The sequence below is a fragment of the Gossypium hirsutum genome, chromosome D04, assembly GCF_007990345.1.
Source record: "Gossypium hirsutum isolate 1008001.06 chromosome D04, Gossypium_hirsutum_v2.1, whole genome shotgun sequence".
In the NCBI taxonomy this organism is placed as follows: domain Eukaryota; kingdom Viridiplantae; phylum Streptophyta; class Magnoliopsida; order Malvales; family Malvaceae; genus Gossypium; species Gossypium hirsutum.
In genome coordinates this window covers 5,409,966-5,435,427 of record NC_053440.1, presented here as the reverse complement: position 1 = coordinate 5,435,427, position 25,462 = coordinate 5,409,966, and the positions used below count along the sequence as shown (strand labels likewise).

The 25,462-nt window shown below is 35.7% G+C and overlaps 1 protein-coding gene across 2 annotated transcripts; it reads right to left on the bottom strand.

Moving 5' to 3' along the window:
• Positions 1-3,282: 3,282 nt before the first annotated feature.
• Positions 3,283-10,164, bottom strand: LOC107935809 (aldehyde dehydrogenase family 3 member H1). 2 transcript variants are annotated; one of them, XM_041091763.1, is made up of 12 exons: positions 9,752-10,164; positions 8,338-8,451; positions 7,987-8,227; positions 6,882-6,950; positions 6,706-6,802; positions 5,596-5,802; positions 4,919-5,034; positions 4,737-4,841; positions 4,497-4,669; positions 4,323-4,413; positions 4,067-4,216; positions 3,283-3,706 (listed from the first exon to the last, which is right to left on the bottom strand). In XM_041091763.1, exons 1-12 carry the CDS (start codon positions 9,790-9,792, stop codon positions 3,467-3,469), a joined length of 1,644 nt encoding a protein of 547 aa, XP_040947697.1. In that variant the 5' UTR covers positions 9,793-10,164; the 3' UTR covers positions 3,283-3,466. The 2 variants fall into 2 exon arrangements, with proteins under 2 accessions (XP_040947697.1, XP_040947698.1); XM_041091764.1 differs by having other exon boundaries at positions 8,338-8,442; positions 9,752-10,153.
• Between the last annotated feature and the right edge of the window lie 15,298 nt (positions 10,165-25,462).

Here is a 25,462-nt window from a genome sequence, read left to right as displayed (position 1 = left end):
TTTCATCTTTGCCTAAGTTGATCGTATGAAAGCGTCTTTCATTTGAGAGGTATTGAAGTTGAAAGTTATCTTTCGATCTTTCGGGAACCTGAAAAGTAGCAACACAAGAAAAATTCATATCTTGGTTAGTGGAAACATTCCTCACTATCCTTTCCACGTCTTTTTCTTTTGTTTCTTTTTCTAATTCATTTTCTCTTCTTTCTTCAATTTCTTTTTCACTCTCAATCTCTTTTTGCTCTTTTTCATTCTCTTTTTCTTTTTCCTCACTTGTTTTAACATAATTTTTCAGTTTGATTTGGTCCTCATGGACTTGTTCCGGAGTGAGCGGCACTAAGGTGAGTTTCTTTCCTTGATGCTTGAAAGAATACCTATTGGTACGACCATCGTGAGTGACTTTTCGATCCAGTTGCCATGGTTCTCCTAGCAACAAATGGCAGGCTTGAATAGGCATTACGTCGCACACAACTTCGTCTTGATACTTACCGATAGAAAAGGCGATGCGCACTTGTTGAGTGACCCTAAATTGGCCTTCGTTGCTAAGCCCTTGTAGTTGATAAGGTTGTGGATGCTTGGTAGTGGTTAAGCAAAGCTTTTCCACCATCGTCGTGCTGGCTATGTTCGAGCAACTTTCACCATCAATAATAACTCTACAAAGCTTACCTTATACGTGGCAGCGAGTATGAAAGAGATGTTCTCGTTGCTGCTCGCTCTTTGGTTTTGCCAAAGATGATTGTCCATGATCATGACAATCATCATCCATTCTAGGGACACGTTCAGGGTTGCACCTATGGGGCTGGTTATCCCTATCTTCCTTAATTGGATCTCGATATTGATGTTTTTGATTCACTCGTACCTCATTCAAAGTAGTATTCAATGCTTGAAGTGTAGCATTTATTTGTGTGATTGCAGCAGTATGTCTGTCTAACTGTTGTTGGACTTTCATAAGTGCATCATTATTACCACCTTTAGCCATCTTCAAAACCTGTAAAAAATAAACACTCAAAAATAAAAGTTAGCAAACCTCACCATTAATCACTCAAAAAGAAAAATCAAATTCTCAATGAGGTCGAATTCAATCTTGTGAGTTCTTTATCAGAGTTTATATCAACCAATTAGAGAGTGTGAACCAAACTACCAAAGAATCCTAATTTGCACTAGGATGCCAAAAACTGACGAGACACCAAGTGATTCGTGTTGCACCGAGGAAGGAGTTGTGCACACGTGTAAATCCTACTAACACAAGAAACAAGAAGGTGTTAGATAACGTAACAGAAGAATAAAAGCAAACAAATGAAAACCTACAGCTAAGAATCAATAAAAATTGCTGAAAACAGAAAACCCGAAAAACTGCGGAGTAACTTGACAACTTCGTTCGAGGTGTTCCCGATCTCCAAAAATCACGAAATTAAATCTCGAATGTCCTTAAATATTTAATTTTTGATCTGGAAATTTTGGGCACCAAATTCAACCCGCTGAATCTTTTTTAAATTTTTATTGAATTTCGTCTTTTTTTATTTTTTTGACTTTTTTGACTGATTTTTTTGCGGGAATAATTTTTTATATTCAATCACAGTGCCAAAAACATGTATGTAAAATTTCAGATCAATAGGACAACGTTTACCCACTCAAATGAATTTTTTTTGAACAATTTTTCTGGGTAAAACTGTTGTTTATGCTTTAAAAAATAGAGATCAGTTTAGAAATCAACCAAGAACACCCAAAACGTCCAAAATCTGATACCAAATGATACGGGGTTGCGCGCGGACCAAGATCGAGTTGCCAAGTCACGAGAAACTCCTACGAAAACCCTAAACAATCAGATCTGAAACGAAACAGAAAATTAAAAGATTAGATTTTTGAATTTTCAGATCTGAAATAAAATCTCCAAATCAGTAAAGAATCAAATTGAGAATAGAAATAAGTGTTAGGGTTATTAAAACCCTCAAGGAGATTGTGATTCTGCCCAATTGAACACCAAGATAGTTTTTCCCAAATTTCGACAATCTAATTTCACCCAAAAAGAGTATGGAAAAACCCTAGAAATTGGGGATTTTTGGGCTGATTCCTTAAGATAGAAAAAGGCTGAAAACACAATAAGAACAAAAAATAGATTAGATAATGATTCAGCACAAGTAGAAATAAAGAAAGAATTGACAGTAAGAAATTAAAAGATAAGTCCTAAGAAGCCTTGAAATCTCGAAAGATCTCACAACTCCCTTCAAACGGCTCTAATCTCCCCTCCAAAGAATATCAATGGCAAGAAGAAGGTTGAAGATGGCTCCCACAATCACAAGATTGTTAAAACAACTTCTATAGAAAACTCAAGAGAAAATCCTTGAAGAACTCAAAGAGAATTTTCACTCAAATCAAATCTGAAATTTTCAATGTAATTGTAATGTAATGTAGGGTGGCTGGCCAAGCCATATAAATAGGCCTTTCAAATGTTTTCCTAATTTAATTAGAACACTAAAACTAAAACTAAAAAAAACTCCTAATTATTTTAATATGGAAATTCGGCCAAGGGTCTTTTATTTGGGACTCTTGGACTGAATATAAAAATTTAAACTAAGTAAAATAAATAAATAAATAAATAAAAATAAAACTTTACAACTTGGGCCACTTTGACAATTTGGCCTGATTTTCTACTAAGTATGGATGGATTTCTTGATTGGGCTGGGAATTTGCTTATTGGGCCTCGCCTTCAAGAATTTGGACTTTTGTGACTCGTATCAATACCTCCATATTGCATATATTTGATTGGGGAAAATTCCTATATTTGTTTTCCTTTTGTGTTAACAATGGGTATGAAAATGCAAACAATTTGTTATGCATTAACAATTGGTATATATTTTTGGAATGATGATTTACTTTTTCATTTGCTCAATTAATACTCATGTCTAAATTAAGTTCAATTAATACTCATGTCTAGATTAAATACTATATCACAATCTTTTAAACACCATTAAGAATGAAGTTCCTATCATTAACGACTATTGAACGTAGTGATAAGATATTATATTTTAAAAAAGGAATTCATATTTAAATATTAAAAAGAACAATCATATATCTTAACAATTATAAAACAAATATGAATAATATCTTAATTATACCAATCGGTTTAATGTAGCTTTTAGCTTCAAGGTCATGGAATTTAGCATGGGAGAGTAGTGGTTGCACCACTAACTCTGATATATTAATCAATTTGTTTACTAAATATTTAAACGCATGTAAATAATAATGTAAAAAAAATTGTACAGAAAAAAAAGCAAATAAACATCATTATTAATTTTAAAGATAAAATAAGCTTATCTATATTCATTACTTTTATTTTATTGGTAATTAATTATAATCAATTTGTTCACTATATTCTGCCATTCTCAGTTCTTTGTAGGTACCAGAAGGGTTCATCTTGAATGCAAACTAACAAAGAAATCATGAGTTGAGAAGAGCAAATCAGTGCATTGTCTCAGTCTTTATAGAATCCAAGTAAAGCAAGCATAATGTTAAGTAACTTGCCACTGAGTAAGGCTTTTATTTGCTTTTTCTTTCCCGGTGTGTATGGTGGGTACCTAGTCGGCGAATCCCCTGCAAAACTTCTGTATAAAACTGCCTTCTTATGGCTAAAAGCATCAAAAGAGAATTTCCCATGGTATGACCCCATTCCACTCTCCCCGACTCCTCCGAAAGGTAGAGTGGGAACTGTGACCTGCAATGATTGTCATGAATAAGGAATCAGAGTTTAGTTGAAATATATTTGTTCTAACCAAATGCTGATAGTGACCATATGCGCTAACATCACCGTTATAGGTGCAATGAATTTCATTTGTTTCTGATGCACTATGAAGTCCACTGACCAACAAAGAAGTGTAATGCAAGTGACTCAGTTTTCATCAGTTTTTTTATGATTAGCCAAACATTAATGGAAGATGTGATGTGGATGCCAATCATTGAACTTAAGAATTAATTCATCATGGAAACCCTATCTCATGCTTGACAGGAAGATAAATGACAAAAGGAAATGCATCTATCTCTTTTTCTGTATGAAATTTATTGAGAGCGGAAATACTTGTAGAATGGTGTCATTAATAGCCATTCCTCCGGCGTAAATATTTTGCACAAACTTCCTCTTAATCTTTTCATCATCACTGAAGAGATATGCAGCAAGAGGCTTTGGCTTTCTGTTTATCATAGCAAAGCTATCTTCCAACCTTTCAACCTGAACAGCGAGGGCAAAACATTAGAATCAATATTAACATGGCTTAAGTTAGATGTAATTTTATGGTTTATATTAGAGCTTTACAGTTCTTACAAAAGGAACTCACAGTAATTATTGGAAGTAATGGTCCAAATATTTCTTCTTGCATGATCATCGAGTCCTCGGGAACATCCAACAATATTGTTGGAGCTATTTGTCTGCATTATAAAAACAACTATTACATGGTGATTAAAGAATAGATCGGTAAAGATAATTACAAGGTGCCAATTATCAAACTCACAATTGGCTCTCCTCCCTTTGGCCTCCGAAAACAATTTTGTTGGAGACCTTATCCTCTTCCAAGAGATTTACTAGACGTTTGAAGTGGAATGAGTTTATAATGCGGGATCGTTCCTTTGATTCCATTAGATCTTTTCCGAAGATTTCCTCCACTACACTCACTAGAGTTGCTATCTGTAGATCAAACATGTTTCAATACAATGACCTTAAAAGGAATTTTACTCGTTTGATAAAATCTTACCAACTTTGGGGCAAGTTCTTTTGTTGTTATGACATAATCAACACTGATGCAAGCTTGTCCGTTGTTGCATACCCACTTGCCGGCTACAATCCTCCTTGACGTAACCTTAAAATTGATACAACCAGATCAATTGAATAACTGAAGATGGACTGATGACTTAACGTAAAGAGAACTATTCTCACTTGTAAATTAACATTGGAATCAACAACAGCCGGGCACTTTCCTCCAAGTTCAAGAGTTACAGGTATAAGGTTCTTTGCTGCTGCAGCCATCACAATGCGCCCAACTCTTGCGCCACCTGCAATGTAAAGGTATCTGTATTCTAAGATTTTATTGTTACAAATTCAATTAAACTATGAAAATCAAGAACTTACATTTGACAGTTAATGCAATATAAAGGAAGCTCAGGATTTTCAGCTTCCTCTCAAACAGCCAAAATGTTCATTGATTATTTTTTCTTTTTGAAAATTTCATTGATTCATTTTTACTCCTCGTAGCTTAGGTGAAAAGGTAACAAAATTCATCAACTTTAAGGAGACTGCATAGATTGATTTATTTAGCACAAATAATAACCATAGAATTACAAGAACAGTTCGATAAAAAATTCATCTCCCAATATAAGAACCTATTATATTGAGAGCATAACAATGTTTTTTCTTTTCCTTTTTTTCAGGGAGTTTGATATTTATCTTATTGATAAAAGTTGAGAATTTATCCAACCATTTACTAGGTAGCCTCAATGAAGCTGGAATGTATTCTAAGAGAACTAAAAAGTAGAGCCTGTCTAAGGGAAGACTAAAAAAAATTAATTTAGGCATCAAAGTTGGAGAAATCAAGCCATATGAAGATTATAGGTTACCTGTAAAAAAGATCTTATCCCATTTCTGCTCTAGTAATGCAGAGGTCTCAGCAACAGCACCCTCAACAACAATTATAGCAGATTTATCCATATATTCCCCTACTAGCCTTGAAAGCAGTGATGATGTGGCTGAAGCAATTTCTGATGGCTTGAGGACCACAGCATTGCCAGCAGCAATAGCTCCAATCACCGGATCAAGAGACAATGCTAGAAGATGGACCAATAAACATTTCAGTTTGCACAATATTAGAGAATAATGAAAACAATTGAAGCTGTCTAGTCTATTATTTTATGATTCTAAAAAATCTATCGAAACATCAGCTATGTTTTAGAACAATTCCATACACAAAGAAAATTCCTAGTGGCACCATTAGATTGTAAACTTTCCTAAATAAATCAGTAGAATCCAATAAAGCAGCAGAATCCAAGTTTAAACATTATGAAGACCAATGATGTGTACGGGGCATATCATGTCGTTTTGATTATAGATGTCTATTGAAAATATACATATGAGAAGCCTAAACAGCTCTAGTGAATCCCCCTTATATCAAATTGCAGCATCAGTGAAAAAAGAAAGAGAAGTTTCTAAAGTAATGGTACAACTTTATAAAAACAATTAGGACAATCCCATACATGCTTGCGTGCATACATACATACATACATAAACAAATTAGATATGACACATGTCCATTACTATCTCAGTTCAAATTCTTTAAACTGATGGGATAAAGAAAGAATGGATGATATTAAGAAATTACTAAGGGTAAAGGAAAGTAAACATTACTGTTCTTCAAAATCCCATAGGATTAACACACAAAATGGTTCTGATCAAGAAAGAAAAGAAGAAGACATAATAACAGTCAACTTTGAAGATATCAAGAGGCAAGCATGCAAATTGATGTGAGTATATCTCATTAAGTTGAATTGAGTAAAACGAAGTGCGTGTAAAGACATGTAAAAATAAATTAATGTAAATTACCAAAATAAAAAGAGTGATTAATTAAGGAAAATACTAAGCATTACACAAAACTAATAATAGATTGTCCCAAAAACCTTAGGCGATTCATTTTAACTAGCTTAAATAAGTTAAACAACATAAAAATAACATACAAAAAGGGAAGTTCCAGGTAGATATGACCAAGACGACTCCAAGAGGTTCTGCCACAATTTCAGCTGACGATGGATAAGTTGCCAACGAAGTTTCAACCTGAAAAGGCGCTAAAATTCGTAAGCAAAATGTAAATAGTAACATTTAGTCTAAGATTTGTAACCGTAACAGTAATTACCTTTTGTGGCATCATCCATTGTTTAAGTTCTTTCAGAGCCAACTTACATGAGGATCTTGCCATCAAAATCTACATCACACATAAGTTGAAGTCCATATGGCACCCAAGTCAATTTTTGCAACATAATAAATGCATGGCATACAATTTTAGCATCCTATAGATTGATATCCCAGCAAGATCAAACCATTGTAGTTTCTTTTGGTCTTGCCTTATGTGTTACTATTGCCTCTAATTGCTCGAGAACTTTTGAACCCAAACTCCACATACCCAATTTAAACATATTAAGGTTTTCTCTATCAGAAATATAACCTTAATTGTCTGAATTTACATCAAACCAGTATATTGGTGCTTGTACAACAACAAATTGCTAAATTGTCAAACTCTTTTAATGAAAGTCAACTAGATAATCTGAAAAAAGGAATGAAAAAAAAAATTGTAATATGCAAAACGATGCTGATCTTTCAATCATGGACATGCTCTTATGGCTAAAAATCAAGTGCTTCATTAGAACTCATAGACCTAAAGAGAAAAACCAATTTTGAAAGGTTTAACAATGGAGAAAGAAAGACTTAACAACGGATGTCACCTTTGATATGATTCACCATGTGCACCAGATCTCTTAATTGATGAACAGAACCATCATGAACCCGTAGTTTCAGCTAAGATGACTATCAATTTCACTCTAGCCCTTGCCATTAGGTAAATATACCACCTTAGAATTTAGAAGCCTTTGTACTTTTTAGTGGAAATCATAAACTGAATGTGACTTCCTTGGTGCCAGAAGCCAATTATATAATGCCCTCCAATATGTGTCAAATGATTCAGAAATTGCAGAGATGCTAGAACCCAACACATAAAAATCACTTTTCCCCTCTATATAGGGTTAACAGATGGATGTTAATGGTTAGGATTTTGGTAGCATCTTCTATGCAATTTTGCTTGAAAGTTTATGAAAGCACACAAAAAAATTATTTAATGAATTGACATCTGAAGGCAAGATATTAAGAATAAAAAGAGTTGAAACTTGTAAGGTAATATAAAAGAAAAGGCACAAAGAACCATATACACAAGCATGGCAATTGATGATGAAATGAAGAATACATACTTCTGATAAGAACGCTTCAAGTTCAGGTTTTGAGAGGTCCTTCCGTAGTGCTTCTACAATTTCCTTCTCCTTTTCATCAATCATCTTTGATATGCTTTCCAATTGTGATATTCTCCATTCATAGCTCTTTGTCTTGCCAGAATTAAAGGTTTTCCTGAGCTCGTTAACTAGTACAGCAGCTTTGTCTGAATCAAATTCCGGCTTCACTTCCTCCATCATTGTTGATAGTGTTGCACGACAACTTTTCAGATGTATTAGAGAAACAATCCAGGAAGTAAAGGGAGGGTGGAGATAAAGATATGAAAACTAATTAATACAGAAAGATGAGTGCAATGAGAGAGAGAGAATTACTGGTAATAAGAAGGAATAAAACTGGAGAAGCTGACTCGATTTATCTTATATTTGTGACAATATGTGAAAGTGCCAAGAAGACCAACACCGACAATACTGTAGGATCTGAAACATCTGAAAATGAGTGAGAAAACAAAGCAAATAATGCAGTTGCTAATTGTATATCAGTATTTATGTAGACTAAACCAAAAAAGTTTCTCATTATTAGACACTTCATTTTGAGTAATGATGCCAGAACAAACGGCCTCAAGTCATCATTTAACTAGTTTTTTGAAACTAGGATTTATCTCAAAGGACCAATACAGCAACGATCCAGTCTACATAAAAGCTTGCATTGTCCATGCATTAAGTTAACTGCTCCAAGTGATAAAGCCAATAACAAATTTGAACGACCAGCAGCTGTTATTTATATGGCAAAATAAAATGTCACACCACTGCAGCAGCAGCTGGAAGAGGAATAATATCTAAGATAATCATTCACCACCAGTAATCCCTTGTACTCGAACAAAAATTATGAAATGTTGAAAACAATATAATAGCCATGTTTCCTTTTATGTGAAAATGTCATAGGGCTCCAGGAGTTACTGAGATTTCATAATGGTAAGGCGGTGGTCTTTCCAGAGCAATTCCTTCTATCTCACAGGTCAGCAGGTCTAGCAAATAGATGGTTCTTAGATAAGTAGATTAAAAGGAAGTTCTGTTCTACAAACCAATCCCATAAGGACCCTGTATACTTCCTTACAAGCATCATGTAATTGATTAACTCGATGGAGGGGCTTGGTGACGGTGATAATTAGTACAATACAGTTTACAAATTAAGATCCTCTAACAAGTGTCAAACACCTTTCAGTTTGTCAATAACAGAAAACATTTTATTCAAATGCAATATCTAACGCCCCCCCCCCAACTCACCCTCACAGAAATTTCCTCTCAACAGAGAGAGAAACTAAATACTTGAGCCAATGGAGACTACTGCCTTCTCCCCTAGCAAGGATGGTTTCAGTAATAAGAGCATCCAATAGAAAACTGGGGTTTGGGTCTTAATTCCATTGAAATTGAGGGAAATCTAGTGGCATTCTCTAACTATTCTTAATTTTTATAAGCAATTGTTCAAAACTAAAAAGCACCTTCCTTCCCAATTCAATACAAGTACTACAACTATATACAAATCCCAGCCCACCATATTCCACATATAATTCACTAAACAAAGCAAAATATAACCAAACAAATATACAGAAGTTAACACTTAAAACTTGCATTGTATTTCATCATTCACAGCATAATCCAACCAAAGCATTAAGAAGGACACAACATACCAGCAAAACGAGGATAGACAAAGTTAGAGAGAGAGAGAAGCAAAAGGGAAATAGTAAAGAAACTGAAAAGTCTGGGTATATAAGAAGAGAAAAGAAACCTGGAAGGGTGTTTGAAAAGGCCAGGCGAGACGATCATCATGGCAGCTGGAGACACTGCAAGTTATCAGCAGAAAATTTGGTCACTCAAAGTCTACTGAAACCAGATGGGCAGAATGGAAGGATGAAGGTTGGCTTGGCTTTTGCTGAAGTGAAACACAACTGAGACTCGCATGCAAGAACACGTGGCTTTGGTATCACCCTCTCTCTCATACGTAATTTGCCCAACTCAAAAAGTGGGGGCATTTGAGAGACGTTTCTCCGCCATTAAAATTATTGTAAGAGCTGTGGAGATAACGTTGGAAAACAAACACAAGCACGCGTCCCATGTGTCCCATCTAAATTCTAAATATTACTCAACCTCCATGGATTGGACACTATCCCTTAAATTGGGAGTGGTCAAGGAGTCTCCCACTTTCTATTTACATTTTCCATCTTTTAATTGCTTATCTAATAAGGTGGTAGTAAGGTAATAAGTAGTTTAATAAGAAAAATTTTCGGTTTGCTAATGTAAAATGACTGGTTGGAATTGATTTGGAAAACAACGTGGAGTTGATTTAAGAGTCGATACGTTAATTGAACCAAAATTTTAATATTCAATTAAACAATTAAAATATATTATAAATAATATAGTATAGATATAGATATATAAAGATAGATATTGATAAAATTTAAATGAATTAAATATTGAGACGGAAAGTTACTATGGAAATGATTATCTAGAGTGAAGTGAATATACCAATATGTGATCGTAACACGACCTATTTTCATAAAATAATATCATAGTGGAACTGGAAACAACTAAATTTTATAGAGGTGAGAGAATCATGGATGAGATAACTGCAAAGGTGACTAATGAACATTGATATGACTAGATCTCTTAAGAAGAAAAATTTTCTAAAAGCAAGGAGATGTCTCTGGTTAAAGCTCCTCAGTAGTATAAGGTGACGATGTTTTGAGCATTCTTGATGGACCACCAAGTTGTCAGCAGTGTGAGTTGCTTTGTGGCGTTAATGAAGATGTGAAGAGAGTTGCTCCTCAATTAGCTAATGTAACGTTGTTTTACACAAGATTATCTCTAAGTTTACTTATGCCATGCCTTAATAATGTCATTTCAGCCAATCAAATTGTTTTTTTACTAGGAAAATTCATTATAGATTGCGTTCGAGGTAGAAAAGAGAAATATCATGAAATTTTAGCATATCCATAGCTTATGACGAAGTCGAATGAATTTTCTTATAATAATCATCCATGAAATGCATTTAAAAGAGAAATAGATTAAATGGATAATGACTTATTTATAGTTGGTCTCTCGAAAAATTACTATTAATAGATATTTATTTGATGTTGTTGACACCATTTTTTGGATGAAAACGGGGTCAACTTGGGTTTTGAAAAATGAAACGGGAGTCGCCACCAATCCTTTTTTATGAGGTGTGATTGGATCACCTCGAAAAGTGGTTGTTTTTAATAAACGATTTGATTTTATTAAAACAATAAGTTTGGTCCACGAAATTCAAAAAACGGGTTCGGGAGTCAGTTACGTACGAGGAAGGATTAGCACCCTCGTAACGCCCAAAATTGGTACCTAGTTGATTAGTTAATGTCTTAATGTCGAAGGTTGAAAACTTTGAAGAATTTTAAAAATACGATCCTTGTATTAAAACGTTGAAAATTTTCAAGAAAAGGATGGTATTTCACGTTATTCGAGAAAGAGAATCATATCCAGTAAGCGAGGACACAATGTCTCGAATTCCCGATACGCGAATGATAAGTGTTTATTTAGAAGATATTTAATTATCTTGGATTAAAAAAGGGATCACGACCAGTAAGTTAGGACACGATCCTTTTTTAATTCCCGATATTGAAAAAAAATTCGTGTAATAAAGTTTAAAAGAATATTCAATTGTTTAAATCAAATGAAGAAATCGCAACCCAATACGTTAGGGCACAATTTATCAGAATATTAAACACTGAATATTACATTTATTTCGAAAAATTCTCGTTTCGAGAAAACAACATGTCACATCCAATACGTTAGGACACAACGTATTGAATTCTTGATAACGAGCTTGTTATCATTTTTGAAGAGTAATCTCGATTATTTAAGTTCAACGAAGAAAGTCAGAACCCAATACGTTAGGGCTCGATTCTCTCGAAGATCCAAAATACCGAATATTACTTATATTTTTTTAAAATTTCTTTTTTGAAATCTAAATAGAAATGGGCGTAATGGAATGATGATGGTGTAAGCAAAATAATCTCGAGGAAAACAAAATATAAGTAAATAAGAAATCATATATATATAAATAAAATCAATCACGTATGTACAATAATAAACCAATATAATGCATAATAAATAATAATAATAATGGACATACAAATAAATAAATAAATGAAGAAAATAAATAAAAGATATGTATATGGATTATAAAAAATAAAAGCATAAACATTTACATATATAGGTATATAGATTATAAAATAATATGTATATATATAATATAAGTATATACGTTATATAAAAAAAAGTGTGTATGCACATAAATTTATAAAAATATGAAAAATATATGTATATATGTATTTCAAAATTATTAAATATAAAAGTTTATGTAAGTATGTATATACACGTATATGTATATAAATATATATATAAAAATTATAAAATATAAAATATATATAAGTATGTATATATATAAATGAGGAAATAATAATAATAATATAATATTAAGAAAATAAACAAAATAACAAAAGGACTAAGTTAAAAATTTAACAAAATTCGGGTCAAATCACAAATAAATAAAAAGGGAGGGATAATTCTAAACACACGCGAGACATGGAGGGACTAAAGAGGAAATTTGTCCTTCGCCTTTAAAACGACGTAGTTTCAGAAGGGACTACATTGAAAACGCAATAAAATTTCGGGTAAAATTCAAAAGATTAAAAGAACCTAATTTTAAAAGCATTAAAAAGCGGAAGGGCTAAACGCGCAATTAGCCCTTCCGTTAAAACACGCTGATCCCCTAAGGCAGACGGGTCGGGTCTCGGGTCAGAAGCCCAAAACGACGTCGTTTTGGGGCTGTCCTGACCCTATCAAAACGGTGCCGTTTTATATCAGTATTTAAGCCTAAATTTTCTGAAAAACTTTCATTCAGCCCCCATTCTTTAAAAAAAAAATTCAAAACTCTCCTCTCATCTTCTTTCTAGAATCCGGCCACCGATCCAGTTCACCTCCGCCGTGGCTCCGCCGTAAGCGGCGGCCGGAGGTGCAAGAATGGACCTTTTTAGCCCTATTTGAAGCTGATCATTCCTGGGAACCCGGATTCGAGGTTGGGTTCGTTAAAAATGGGCCAAAACTGGGAGGAAAATGAGAAAACCGTTCGCTTTCCCCTTTTCTCCGGCGCGGCGCAGGTAAGCTTTCTTTGCCTCCTTTTATTTCGTATTTCTTATGTAAAAGATAAAATAAAAAAAATAAAATAAAACAAGCAAGAAACGTAAAAAAGAAAAAGTCACCTTCAAAAATCTGTTTTGGTTTTCTTATTTATCTTAATGTTCATAGCAAACCGAAAGAAGAGAAAACTCTTCTTCTTTTACAGCAAACTCGGCTTTTGCCGAAAATAAAAGAAAAATCCCCCCATGATTACAGTGATGAAGCCCCCCTTTTTGAGATGATCTTCTGCCCTTTTATCCCCCAAAAATGATACAATAAAATGTTATTTTCTACTGCTTGGTCTCTACTTTGCGTGTTCTTTCATCTTGCAGGGAGTCAGAGGGCAGGTGAGGGAGTTGGTGGCGTGGCAGAGGAGGCGCAGGCGTGACAAACGGCGAGACCAGCAAGTTACGGCGCTAGCTGAAACCCTAGTTTAAAATTTGGGTCTGATTTGGGTATTGGGCCTGGTTGGGCTTGGATTATGTTGTTTGGGTTAGGCTAGTGAATTTGGGCTGTAAAAAATTAGGTTTTGTGCCGGGCAAAAATGGGCTTGTACAGTTGCCCCTCTTTGCTCGTTGTCGTGTAACGAGAACAGAGCAAAGACTAAAAAAGACCAATTTTGCCCGGCCTCGCTGAGTCTCGACTTCTTTTGACGTTTCTCTTCTTCAAGTAGCCTCATTCCAGCCCACTGTGTCTTGTTGTTCTAATCCACTCCACTGCAACTCCAAAAAGAAATATAACTTGTGGCTTCAATCCACTCTGCTGCGACTTCAGGGGGATGAGATTCGCGGTAAGATTCGTTATTGTTGATCTGCACCACTACTGCTTAGGGGGACAGAGTCTACAGTCTTTGACCTACTCCACTACTGCTTAGGGTGATAGGACTAATGGCTTAAATCTGCTTCTCCACTGTATTGGGAAGATAATATTCACCATCTTCGATCTGCCCTACTACTGCTTAGAGTGACAGAATCTGCAATCTTCAACCTACTCCACTATTGCTTAGGGTGATAGGACCAATGGCTTAAATCTGCTTCTCCACTGTATTGGGAAGGTAAGATTCACCATCTTTGATTTGCCCTACTATTGCTTAGAGTGACAGAATATGCAATCTTCAACCTACTCCACTACTGCTTAGGGTGATAGGACTAATGACTTAAATCTGCTTCTCCACTGTATTGGGAAGATAATATTCACCATCTTCGATCTGCCCTACTACTGCTTAGAGTGACAGAATCTGCAATCTTCAACCTACTCCACTATTGCTTAGGGTGAGGACCAATGGCTTAAATCTGCTTCTCCACTGTATTGGGAAGATAAGATTCACCATCTTTGATCTGCCCTACTACTGCTTAGAGTGACAGAATCTGCAATTTTCAACTTACTCCACTATTGCTTAGGGTGATAGGACCAATGGCTTAAATCTGCTTCTCCACTGTATTGGGAAGATAAGATTCACCATCTTTGATCTGCTCCACTACAACCGAGGGAGGCAAGGCTTTTGTCTTCGATCTGCTTCGCTGTCAATGAAGGAAGGCAAGATCTGTTGTCTTCAACCAGCTCCATCACAACCGAGAGAGGCAAGGTTTGTGTCTTCGACGTGCTTCACTGTCAATATAGGAAGGCAAGATCTTTTGTCTTCGACTAGCTCCATCACAACCGAGAGAGGCAAGGTTTGTGTCTTCGACCTGCTTCGCTGTCAATGCAGGAAGGCAAGATCTTTTGTCTTCAACCAGCTCCATCACAACCGAAAGAGGCAAGGTTTGTGTCTTTGACCTGCTTCGCTGTCAATGCAGGAAGGCAAGATCTTTTGTCTTCAACCAGCTCCATCACAACCGAGAGAGGCAAGGTTTGTATCTTCGACCTGCTTCGCTATCAATGCAGGAAGGCAAGATCTTTTGTCTTCAACCAGCTCCATCACAATCGAGAGAGGCAAGGTTTGTGTATTTGACCTGCTTCGCTGTCAATGCAGGAAGGCAAGATCTTTTGTCTTAAACCAGCTCCATCACAACCGAGAGAGGCAAGGTTTGTGTCTTTGACTTGCTTCACCGTCAATGCAGGAAGGCAAGATCTTTTGTCTTCAACCAGCTCCATCACAATCGAGAGAGGCAAGGTTTGTGTCTTCGACCTGCTTCGCTGTCAATGCAGGAAGGCAAGATCTTTTATCTTCAACCAGCTCCATCACAACCGAGAGAGGCAAGGTTTGTGTCTTTGACCTGCTTCGCTGTCAATGCAGGAAGGCAAGATCTTTTGTCTTCAACCAGCTCCATCACAACCGAGAGAGGCAAGGTTTGTATCTTCGACCTGCTTCGCTATCAATGCAGGAAGGCAAGATCTTTTGTCTTCAACCAGCTCCATCACAATCGAGAGAGGCAAGGTTTGTGTATTTGACCTGCTTCACTGTCAATGCAGGAAGGCAAGATCTTTAACTTCGTTGATCTGTTCTCTGGGGAACATGACCTGTATGTTCTATTTTATGAACCTAATTGTGCCTAGTGATTAGGATGACATGATCATAACGAATCAAATGCTCCTAACTATATGTGTATGAATGACATTTGAATGAATGCAAAATGTCATGAAAATGATTCCTTAATGCTTAGGTTATCATCACGCAAAAGCTTATTAAGGCTTTATCACTGACGTGCTACATCGCTTTCTTGCTCAACTAGTATATCCAAAGAAACACTTAATCTGATTGCCCCCTACTGTGAACGTTAAAGTTCAAACCATTGGGATATAAAATTTGTACCATCAATCTCCCACTGTAACCTAAGGGTAGAAAGATATGACTTTTCTCAATCTTCTCCTATCGCAATTCAAGGATACCAGATTTGAATCTCTTTGGTCTTCTAAACCATTCCCAGGGTTTCATACCAAATGCTCATGCAAAATTTTCTTCTCCGAGAAAACCTTTTCTTATCACTCGGTGATCATTGCTTGTTTGTTCATTGAAGCTTTGTCACCAACACGGCATCTTGTAATTTTGTTCAATCAATGTTTGGACAACAAAATCTGAAAGGATAGTCTTTAACTTAGACTCTTCCTTCTTAGATATTTCACCCTTTAAACTTGGTGTTTTCTAAACAATAGTTCTGTTTCAGGTTCCTATATTATTTAGAAACTTCTAGAGTAATATGCAAAACTTTCATTGTGAAAGTATCATCATTCCAATGCAACATACTTGCAAAAAAAAAGAATATAATGATGGATGAAATAGAATTGATTTGAGAGCAAGCTTAAAATGAATGAATTATCAAGGGTAGCAAGAATAAAAGATGAATTGATTGGAACACGTATCTTTAAAAAAAATGAAGTATTCCAAAAGAACAACAACAAATTCAATATATAAATAGTATGAAGGTTAGGTGTCCCAAATATCGCAGCTTGAACTTCTCTGTACAAACTTTCTGAAGACTTTCCTGAGTTTGACATGTGTTTAGGAGATCTATAGGACTCTGTCGATGCCACAAGATGTCGCCTTACCCTTTCAGGTATAGCAAGATCATCACATGCCCCAATCTGATCACTTTATGCCCCATTCTGATCAATATTTGAGCCGCCCTTTTCGGGTTTTCAACTCAAATCCCCTTTGGCCTAAGGTGCCCTTTGCGGGTTTTCCCCTTAGCCTCTCCATTTTACTTTTTCATTTTTCATTTTTCATCTTTTTTTTTATTTTCATCATTTCAAAGTGCCCTTTGCATGTTTTCACCTTGGTCATTCCTTCTTCTTTAAACGAAGTGTTTCTTGACTGGATCCGAGTTTATAGGATTAGCAATCTCACTCAGGATCAGTGCTCCTCTAAAAATGGTCTTCTTTACAACATAGGGACTTTCCTAGTTTGGCATTCATTTCCCTTTAGAATCCTTTCGTTAAGGAAGAATCTTTTTCAACATCCGGCCCTCTCGTGGAATTCTCTGAGACGAGCATGTTTATTATGGGCTTGTATTATTTATTTCTGGTACATCTAACCCCTGATGAATAGCTTTTAACCCTTTTCCTAGGGCCAGCTGATCACATCGCGATTGGATCCATCCAACAAGCAATGGGGGGATTTCAATAAGTAAAACTACCTCAATCCTGTAAACCAACAAGAGAGGTGTTATCCTAGTACAGTTGTTCGTCAAGCGATAAGGGCAAATGGTAATTTCTCATCCTAGTCCTTGTTCACCTCTAGGTAATTCGGTGACAAAACGTGGTGTCTGATTCTGAATTGATTTCAGACCCCAGTTATCGTGCTATCATTTAAGTTCAACACATTTTCCAATACCACCCTCTCTAAAATTCTGTATCGGTACAGGATAACCTTGATCCATGAAGTAGCCTCTCAAAATGAAGCAATGCCCATTAGAAGTCTTCGATAATGGTGTTGTCCATGCCCCATTTTGCTCAAAATTTGAGTCGCCCTTTTTCGGGTTTTCAACTCAAGTCCACCTTTGGTCAAAACGCCCCTTGCGGGTTTTCGCCTTGACCTCTCCTTTTTCTTTTTTTTCTTCTATTTTTTTCCCTTTTTTTCGACTTCGATTTTTTTGATTTTTGATTTTTGATTTTTGTTTTTATTTTGTTTTGTTTTGTTTTTGTTTTTCCTTTTTTTTTTTGAGTTTGAACTCATGAGATCAGGCAAGTCCTGGTCATGCTTTTCGACCAGAATCAATGTTATTATAAAGTCTTCCACATAAGATCTTCCACTTTCATCTTATATGTGAAAAACCTTATTTGGTACCAGATTTCTTTCATGGAGCCCCTTTTGGGATGCAACTACGACAGAAAACTTTGGATCTTCCTTTTTAATCCAGACAAAATCCAACAACATCTTGAAGGGATGGAAACTCGACTTCAAATGGGCAAAGCTATGCTGACTCAACGAGAGAGGCATTGCCCCGGCAAAGAATTGCGTCGTTCGCACTGTAAATTTCTGACATCGTGCTGTTGTGCAGGTTTTATTATAAGAATCGAGGCATACCCTGATATGATCATACAAAGACATCTTTGAACTCTAGAGGTAACTCAACAAGGTCTTACTTCGTCTCTGTGGTCAGGTCAATTCTAATCTTCACCAAGCTCACAATTTCTAATGATTCCTTGAGAGGTAGGATCTGTTTATCCTCTTGTTCTACCATCCTCAACAAGTTTGGAGATAAGCTACGATCTATGTCATCTTCAAAGTCGTGAGATCCCTCTAAACACATGTCTCGCTCAAAAGGAGATTCTAAGTCTGTAGCAGTGTCATTCATGTCGTTGATATTTGGGGACCTATTATAGGTACAAGAGAATATACGAAGAATGTATGAATTTAAGAATGATTATTTGTACAATATGATTACGAATGAATGAATGGTTTGGAAAAAGAATGAAAGAATAATTATTCATAAAGAATGAAAGAATAGTGGCTCAAAAATGATCGCAAAGATGCATTTCATTAAAATGAGTCTATTTCACAAAAGAGTTCTTGTTGCTTCTAGGCTAAAAGCAACAAGTTTGTTTTGAATATTACTCTAGGTAAGCTCTAAATATTACAAAGATTTCTTCTGCAGTCCGATTATTTAGAACACTCCCAAGTTTATAAAGGCGAATATCTAATAAGGTCCATTTTCAGTTGTCTTCATGTATGACATTGATATGAACATTTTTTTGACCCCTTCACAGAACTCAATCCCGTTGGACCTTAGCTAACCGCTCATGTATTTGTAGTTGATCTTGCCTCCCCATTTGGACTTGTTCAAGTTCTTCCAATCTTTGGCCCATGTCCTTTTGTTCCTGTTCGGGTACCACAAGAATGTTGGTTTTTCCAGATTAGCTAAAATAATTTTACTCAATTAGGGTACTTGTGAAAATCTAATGCATATGATGCAATGTAATACAAATGCATGAATGCAAAAAGAGACGTTGATTTTTTATTCAATTATATTAGAAGAACTTTACTAGAAAACAAATCTCTTTACATAAAGCGGATATACATACGGCCTTGCCCTTATATTCCAAGACAACGATCCTTTTCTTCATTCGCGCGTTAGATGAATCTCACGAACTCTTCGAAAGAGACTTCTCTTTTATCTCCTTTTTGCTTGATCCAGGCCTCGGCTCGTTACTCGTTTATCCTTATGATGCTCGTTGGCTCCTCTTTAAGAAAGTTCAGCGGTTCTTGAATAATCTTCGTCATCTTAAATCCTCGGGCATCAGAGCAATAGTTGTGTTGTCCTCTATCATCTATTTTTTGTTGTGTTTTCTCGGAACATATTCGGGCAACCGTATTATTTTCCACTTTATCAAAAGACCCATTTCCTTATGACAAGCTCTTTATTTAACAACCGAACCTGAATCAACACATCTTAATGATAAAAATGCAATGCAATCATCAAAAAAAGGAAAATAGGTTAGTACAAAGCAAGCAAGCAAAAATAAATAGAACCCCTATTCAGGTGAATACTAGGGTTCGAAATGGTTCTACCTAGGGTGTGCTCCTAAGGTTCACTACATGAGGTTTAGTTCTAGAGTAAGGGTACCCGAACCAGCAGATTCCTCGATCCTCACCCATTATAGGCTCATACGGACCGAGTTCGGTTCAGGGGAATACATTTCCCTATGGCTACACGGAGATGAAAATCTCACGAAGACATAGGTACGGATGTATCCCAAAAACGATCCACTATCCTGCACGGAGGTGAAAACCTCACGAAGGACTAGCTTTTCACTCCCACTTAAAGGGTGCAACCAACGGTCATGCAATGCAATGCAGAAAGATATAAAAATTTAAAATACAAAACATGATGAGAACTATAACTCAAAACAAATGAAATGCAATGAGAGGATCGTATATTTAAATCAAATTTTTAACTTTCGATAAAAAGACAAGAAATAATCAACTCGTGGCTTGACTCTCTTATTTAAAGACCCCAGTGGAGTCGCCAAGCTGTTGACACCATTTTTTGGATGAAAACGGGGTCAACTTGGGTTTTGAAAAATGAAACGGGAGTCGCCACCAATCCTTTTTTATGAGGTGTGATTGGATCACCTCGAAAAGTGGTTGTTTTTAATAAACGATTTGATTTTATTAAAACAACAAGTTTGGTCCACGAAATTCAAAAAACGGGTTCGGGAGTCAGTTACGTACGAGGAAGGATTAGCACCCTCGTAACGCCCAAAATTGGTACCTAGTTGATTAGTTAATGTCTTAATGTCGAAGGTTGAAAACTTTGAAGAATTTTAAAAATACGATCCTTGTATTAAAACGTTGAAAATTTTCAAGAAAAGGAGGGTATTTCACGTTATTCGAGAAAGAGAATCATATCCAGTAAGGAGGACACAATGTCTCGAATTCCCGATACGCGAATGAAAAGTGTTTATTTAGAAGATATTTAATTATCTTGGATTAAAAAAGGGATCACAACCAGTAAGTTAGGACACGGTCCTTTTTTAATTCCCGATATTGAAAAAAAATTCGTGTAATAAAGTTTAAAAGAATATTCAATTGTTTAAATCAAATGAAGAAATCGCAACCCAATACGTTAGGGCACAATTTATCAAATATTAAACACTGAATATTACATTTATTTCGAAAAATTCTCGTTTCGAGAAAGCAACATGTCACATCCAATGCGTTAGGACACAACGTATTGAATTCTTGATAACGAGCTTGTTATCATTTTTGAAAAGTAGTCTCGATTATTTAAGTTCAACGAAGAAAGTCGGAACCCAATACGTTAGGGCTCGATTCTCTCGAAGATCCAAAATACCGAATATTACTTATATTTTTTTAAAATTTCTTTTTTGAAATCTAAATAGAAATGGGCGTAATGGAATGATGATGGTGTAAGCAAAATAATCTCGAGGAAAACAAAATATAAGTAAATAAGAAATCATATATATATAAATAAAATCAATCACGTATATACAATAATAAACCAATATAAAGCATAATAAATAATAATAATAATGGACATACAAATAAATAAATAAATGAAGAAAATAAATAAAAGATATGTATATGGATTATAAAAAATAAAAGCATAAACATTTACATATATAGGTATATAGATTATAAAATAATATGTATATATATAATATAAGTATATACGTTATATAAAAAAAAGTGTGTATGCACATAAATTTATAAAAATATGAAAAATATATGTATATATGTATTTCAAAATTATTAAATATAAAAGTTTATGTAAGTATGTATATACACGTATATGTATATAAAAATATATATAAAAATTATAAAATATAAAATATATATAAGTATGTATATATATAAATGAGGAAATAATAATAATAATATAATATTAAGAAAATAAACAAAATAACAAAAGGACTAAGTTAAAAATTTAACAAAATTCGGGTCAAATCACAAATAAATAAAAAGGGAGGGATAATTCTAAACACGCGCGAGACATGGAGGGACTAAAGAGGAAATTTGTCCTTCGCCTTTAAAACGACGTAGTTTCAGAAGGGACTACATTGAAAACGCAATAAAATTCCGGGTAAAATTCAAAAGATTAAAAGAACCTAATTTTAAAAGCATTAAAAAGCGGAAGGGCTAAACGCGCAATTAGCCCTTCCGTTAAAACACGCGGATCCCCTAAGGCAGACGGGTCGGGTCTCGGGTCAGGAGCCCAAAACGACGTCGTTTTGGGGCTGTCCTGACCCTATCAAAACGGTGCCGTTTTATATCAGTATTTAAGCCCAAATTTTCTGAAAAACTTTCATTCAGCCCCCATTCTTTAAAAAAAAATTTCAAAACTCTCCTCTCATCTTCTTCCCAGAATCCGGCCACCGGTCCAGTCACCTCCGCCGTGGCTCCGCCGCAAGCGGCGGCCGGAGGTGCAAGAATGGACCTTTTTAGCCCTATTTGAAGCCGATCATTCCTGGGAACCCGGATTCGAGGTTGGGTTCGTTAAAAATGGGCCAAAATCGGGAGGAAAATGAGAAAACCGTTCACTTTTCCCCTTTCTCCGGCGCGGCGCAGGTAAGCTTTCTTTGCCTCCTTTTATTTCGTATTTCTTATGTAAAAGATAAAATAAAAAAAATAAAATAAAACAAGCAAGAAACGTAAAAAAGAAAAAGTCACCTTCAAAAATCTGTTTTGGTTTTCTTATTTATCTTAATGTTCATAGCAAACCGAAAGAAGAGAAAACTCTTCTTCTTTTACAGCAAACTCGGCTTTTGCCGAAAATAAAAGAAAAATCCCCCCATGATTACAGTGATGAAGCCCCCCTTTTTGAGATGATCTTCTGCCCTTTTATCCCCCGAAAATGATACAATAAAATGTTATTTTCTACTGCTTGGTCTCTACTTTGTGTGTTCTTTCATCTTGCAGGGAGTCAGAGGGCAGGTGAGGGAGTTGGTGGCGTGGCAGAGGAGGCGCAGGCGTGACAAACGGCGAGACCAGCAAGTTACGGCGCTAGACTAGGCTAGGGTTTCAGAAAACTGAAACCCTAGTTTAAAATTTGGGTCTGATTTGGGTATTGGGTCTGGTTGGGCTTGGATTATGTTGTTTGGGTTAGGCTAGTGAATTTGGGCTGTAAAAAATTAGGTTTTGTGCCGGGCAAAAATGGGCTTGTACAGATGTTATCTATTTAGTAGGAGGATAGCTTTAAAGAGATCCGATTTAATCTCAACTTTTTATTTTGTATACATAGAGTTTCTCATCATTAATTTTGAATGTGATTCAGTATAGGGTCGTTCTTAAATAAATTTAGAGATAATTTTGTACGTAACTTAACATTGCATAGTTCTAAGATTAATAAGAAGGTTATGATTCTAAAAGCTATATTACAAGTTTATGAAAAATGCTCATCAAAAGTAATTGGATAAAATAGGTCTATTCTTTTGCAAGAACACTTATTTGGGTCATCAAAGGGAAATGAATCTTTTTATTTGTTCGTGGGATAAATATTTTCTTTTGGTTTATCTAGGCATGCCGGTGTGAAATCAATGACTTTTCAATATATTAAAGTGATGATTTTGAAAAAGATCCAAGGTCACTAAGGTTGGCTACTATTTCATGGGGATAAAATGAAGAGGTATTGATGAAAACGGTTGCCCAGACACTACCAACGTATACCATGGATTGGTCTTTTTTCTCTTGCCTCTGTGTATTTGTGATGATATAACCAGTATGCTCCGCATATTTTGGTGTGGTGAGAGGGATGGGAAGTGGCAGATGAGTTGGGCAACTTGGCACAAGTTATGTATTTCAAAAGCAAAGGGTGGTTTGAGATTTCACGATCATTCAGCTTTTAACCGGTCGTAGCATCACCAGCCTAGATTCCCTTTGTTTCCAACTACTACGGAATAAGTAATTCGTAGCATCACATGCATTGAGAAAGCCTTTTTTTTTTTTTTGGAGAAGTCTCTTAAAAAGTTAGATAAATAATTAGGGATGATATACGATGGCAGATTGGTAACAGGTTGGGTGTGTGATCAGGGACCAAACCAAAAAAATTAGTATTGGGCCAAAATAAAATTTGAAAATTGTTAAAAAGCTTTATAATTATAAAGGACTAAAAATATAATATACCACTTAGTTAGATGGACTAGGACCGTTCGCCCCTAATGATGTTGAGGCTGCAACAAAGCTTACAAAGTTTGGTTCGTTGCCGCGTTTTATCCATAAAGATGTGGATGTTCTCGATCGTCGAAAGGAGACTTGGTCGACATGGCTGTAGGAAATGAGGGGTGGGCGTGGGCTGCCATTAGTTTGGTCCAATACCTATATCTCCCACTCCCATTTGCTGTTACTAGGCATATGAGTCGGTCTTTATTGTTTTTTTATTAAGAACTCTTTACTGCTAGATCAGCTTACAGGGTGGTTTTTACGAAGAAATGGGTAGTTGAGACCAACACGTGGTTTCTTGAAACTGAACTTAGACGCTGCCGTTGGGGGATGTGGCGCAATCATTGGTTTCAGAGGTGGAATTCCTATGCTATGAAAGCTACTGCAATACATACTCTTAGGTGTGGGTTAAATTTTTACTGTTTACAATATTAATCCTTTTTTATGGTTTATCCTCTTACCATGATTAAATATAAAAAAAATTAAGTGGAATTTATTTTATTATTGCATTTTTTTTCTTTAGGTTTATTAAGTTTAAATACGTTCTCAAATCAAGAAATTAATATGGTTTAGCTAGCTTTGCTAAGTTAGGGTAATGACTATATTTTTAGTCGAGTAGAACAAACACATCCTTACTTTTATATTGAAATTTTAATTATTGAATTATCATTGTCGATACATGATATCGACGAAAGTGGAAAAGGAGGAGGGAGGCGGTGTCGAAGGAGTTCAGTTAACCTATTTTAAGGCCGAGAGCCAGACAGGTAGAGAAACTCAAGATGAATGCTTAGCGTATTAGAGTTTTGTGTGGAGTAGAGTCTCTTTACTAAGCGATCTCTTAGGGTATATATAGGAGAGGTGAGGGCCCAATTGAGTCCACAACCAACCGGGTCCAAATTGTGTTAGGGATATAACAATAGTCCCCCACAGTCAAGAAGTAGGTTATGAAGAGACTGTGCCTCGAGATCATCCGCAAGTTATCCCCGCAGGTGGTACTGGTTGCAAGTAATGGGCGGATGGTATAATTTATTGATCAGATGTCTCAGGAATATACAATGCCTTGTGAGGCTATTGAAATTCATTCATACCCTTAATAATAATGTGCTTGTGAATGGTATTTCTATTCATAGTTGACTCGTATAAATTTCGCTTTGTGATTTAGCAAGTGGTATGCCTATTGATTTGACAATCTAGAAATGTATAATGTGCACTCGCGTTCGGATTTATACTATGGAGATGTGTCGTGTGCATATCGTGGATGCGATAATTGGATATGAAAAATAGAAAAGGTTCAAGCGATCCATTGGCAATATAATATGTAAGAGGCGCGATCTGTCCGTTGGTAATATAAAACGTAAGAGATGCATAATGTCCATCAAAATGTGAGCGGGAGGATTATTCATTGTTATAAATTGCAATACCCCTCACCCGGTTCGGTCACGAGAACCAAGCTAAAGGATGCTATAGTAAAATACAGAACATTCGTGTGCAAAGATTTACAAGAAATTTCGTTTTAAAATCATTAATACATTTCTAAACACATTTAAAAGCAATCATCCATAGATCCAAGCATGTTTAAAGATTCAATTAAAAAAATCTAAAACATAAGTGTCTAGGTTATCACCAAAATGGGTTTCGCCAAATGACTAACCGCCAAAGATGATACACAAGTCAGTTTGCCAAATTTCTTACATATACTCCGCAAGCCATGACCACTTGCTTTCATAC

Coding starts and splice junctions, on each gene's coding strand:
- LOC107935809 (XM_041091763.1), bottom strand. CDS start 9,792: ATGATGATCGTCTCGCCTGGCCTTTTCAAACACCCTTCCAG. Junction 6,803..6,881: donor AATGGATGATGCCACAAAAG/GTAATTACTGTT, acceptor GCGCCTTTTCAG/GTTGAAACTTCGTTGGCAAC. Junction 3,707..4,066: donor TTAATGACACCATTCTACAA/GTATTTCCGCTC, acceptor CAATCATTGCAG/GTCACAGTTCCCACTCTACC.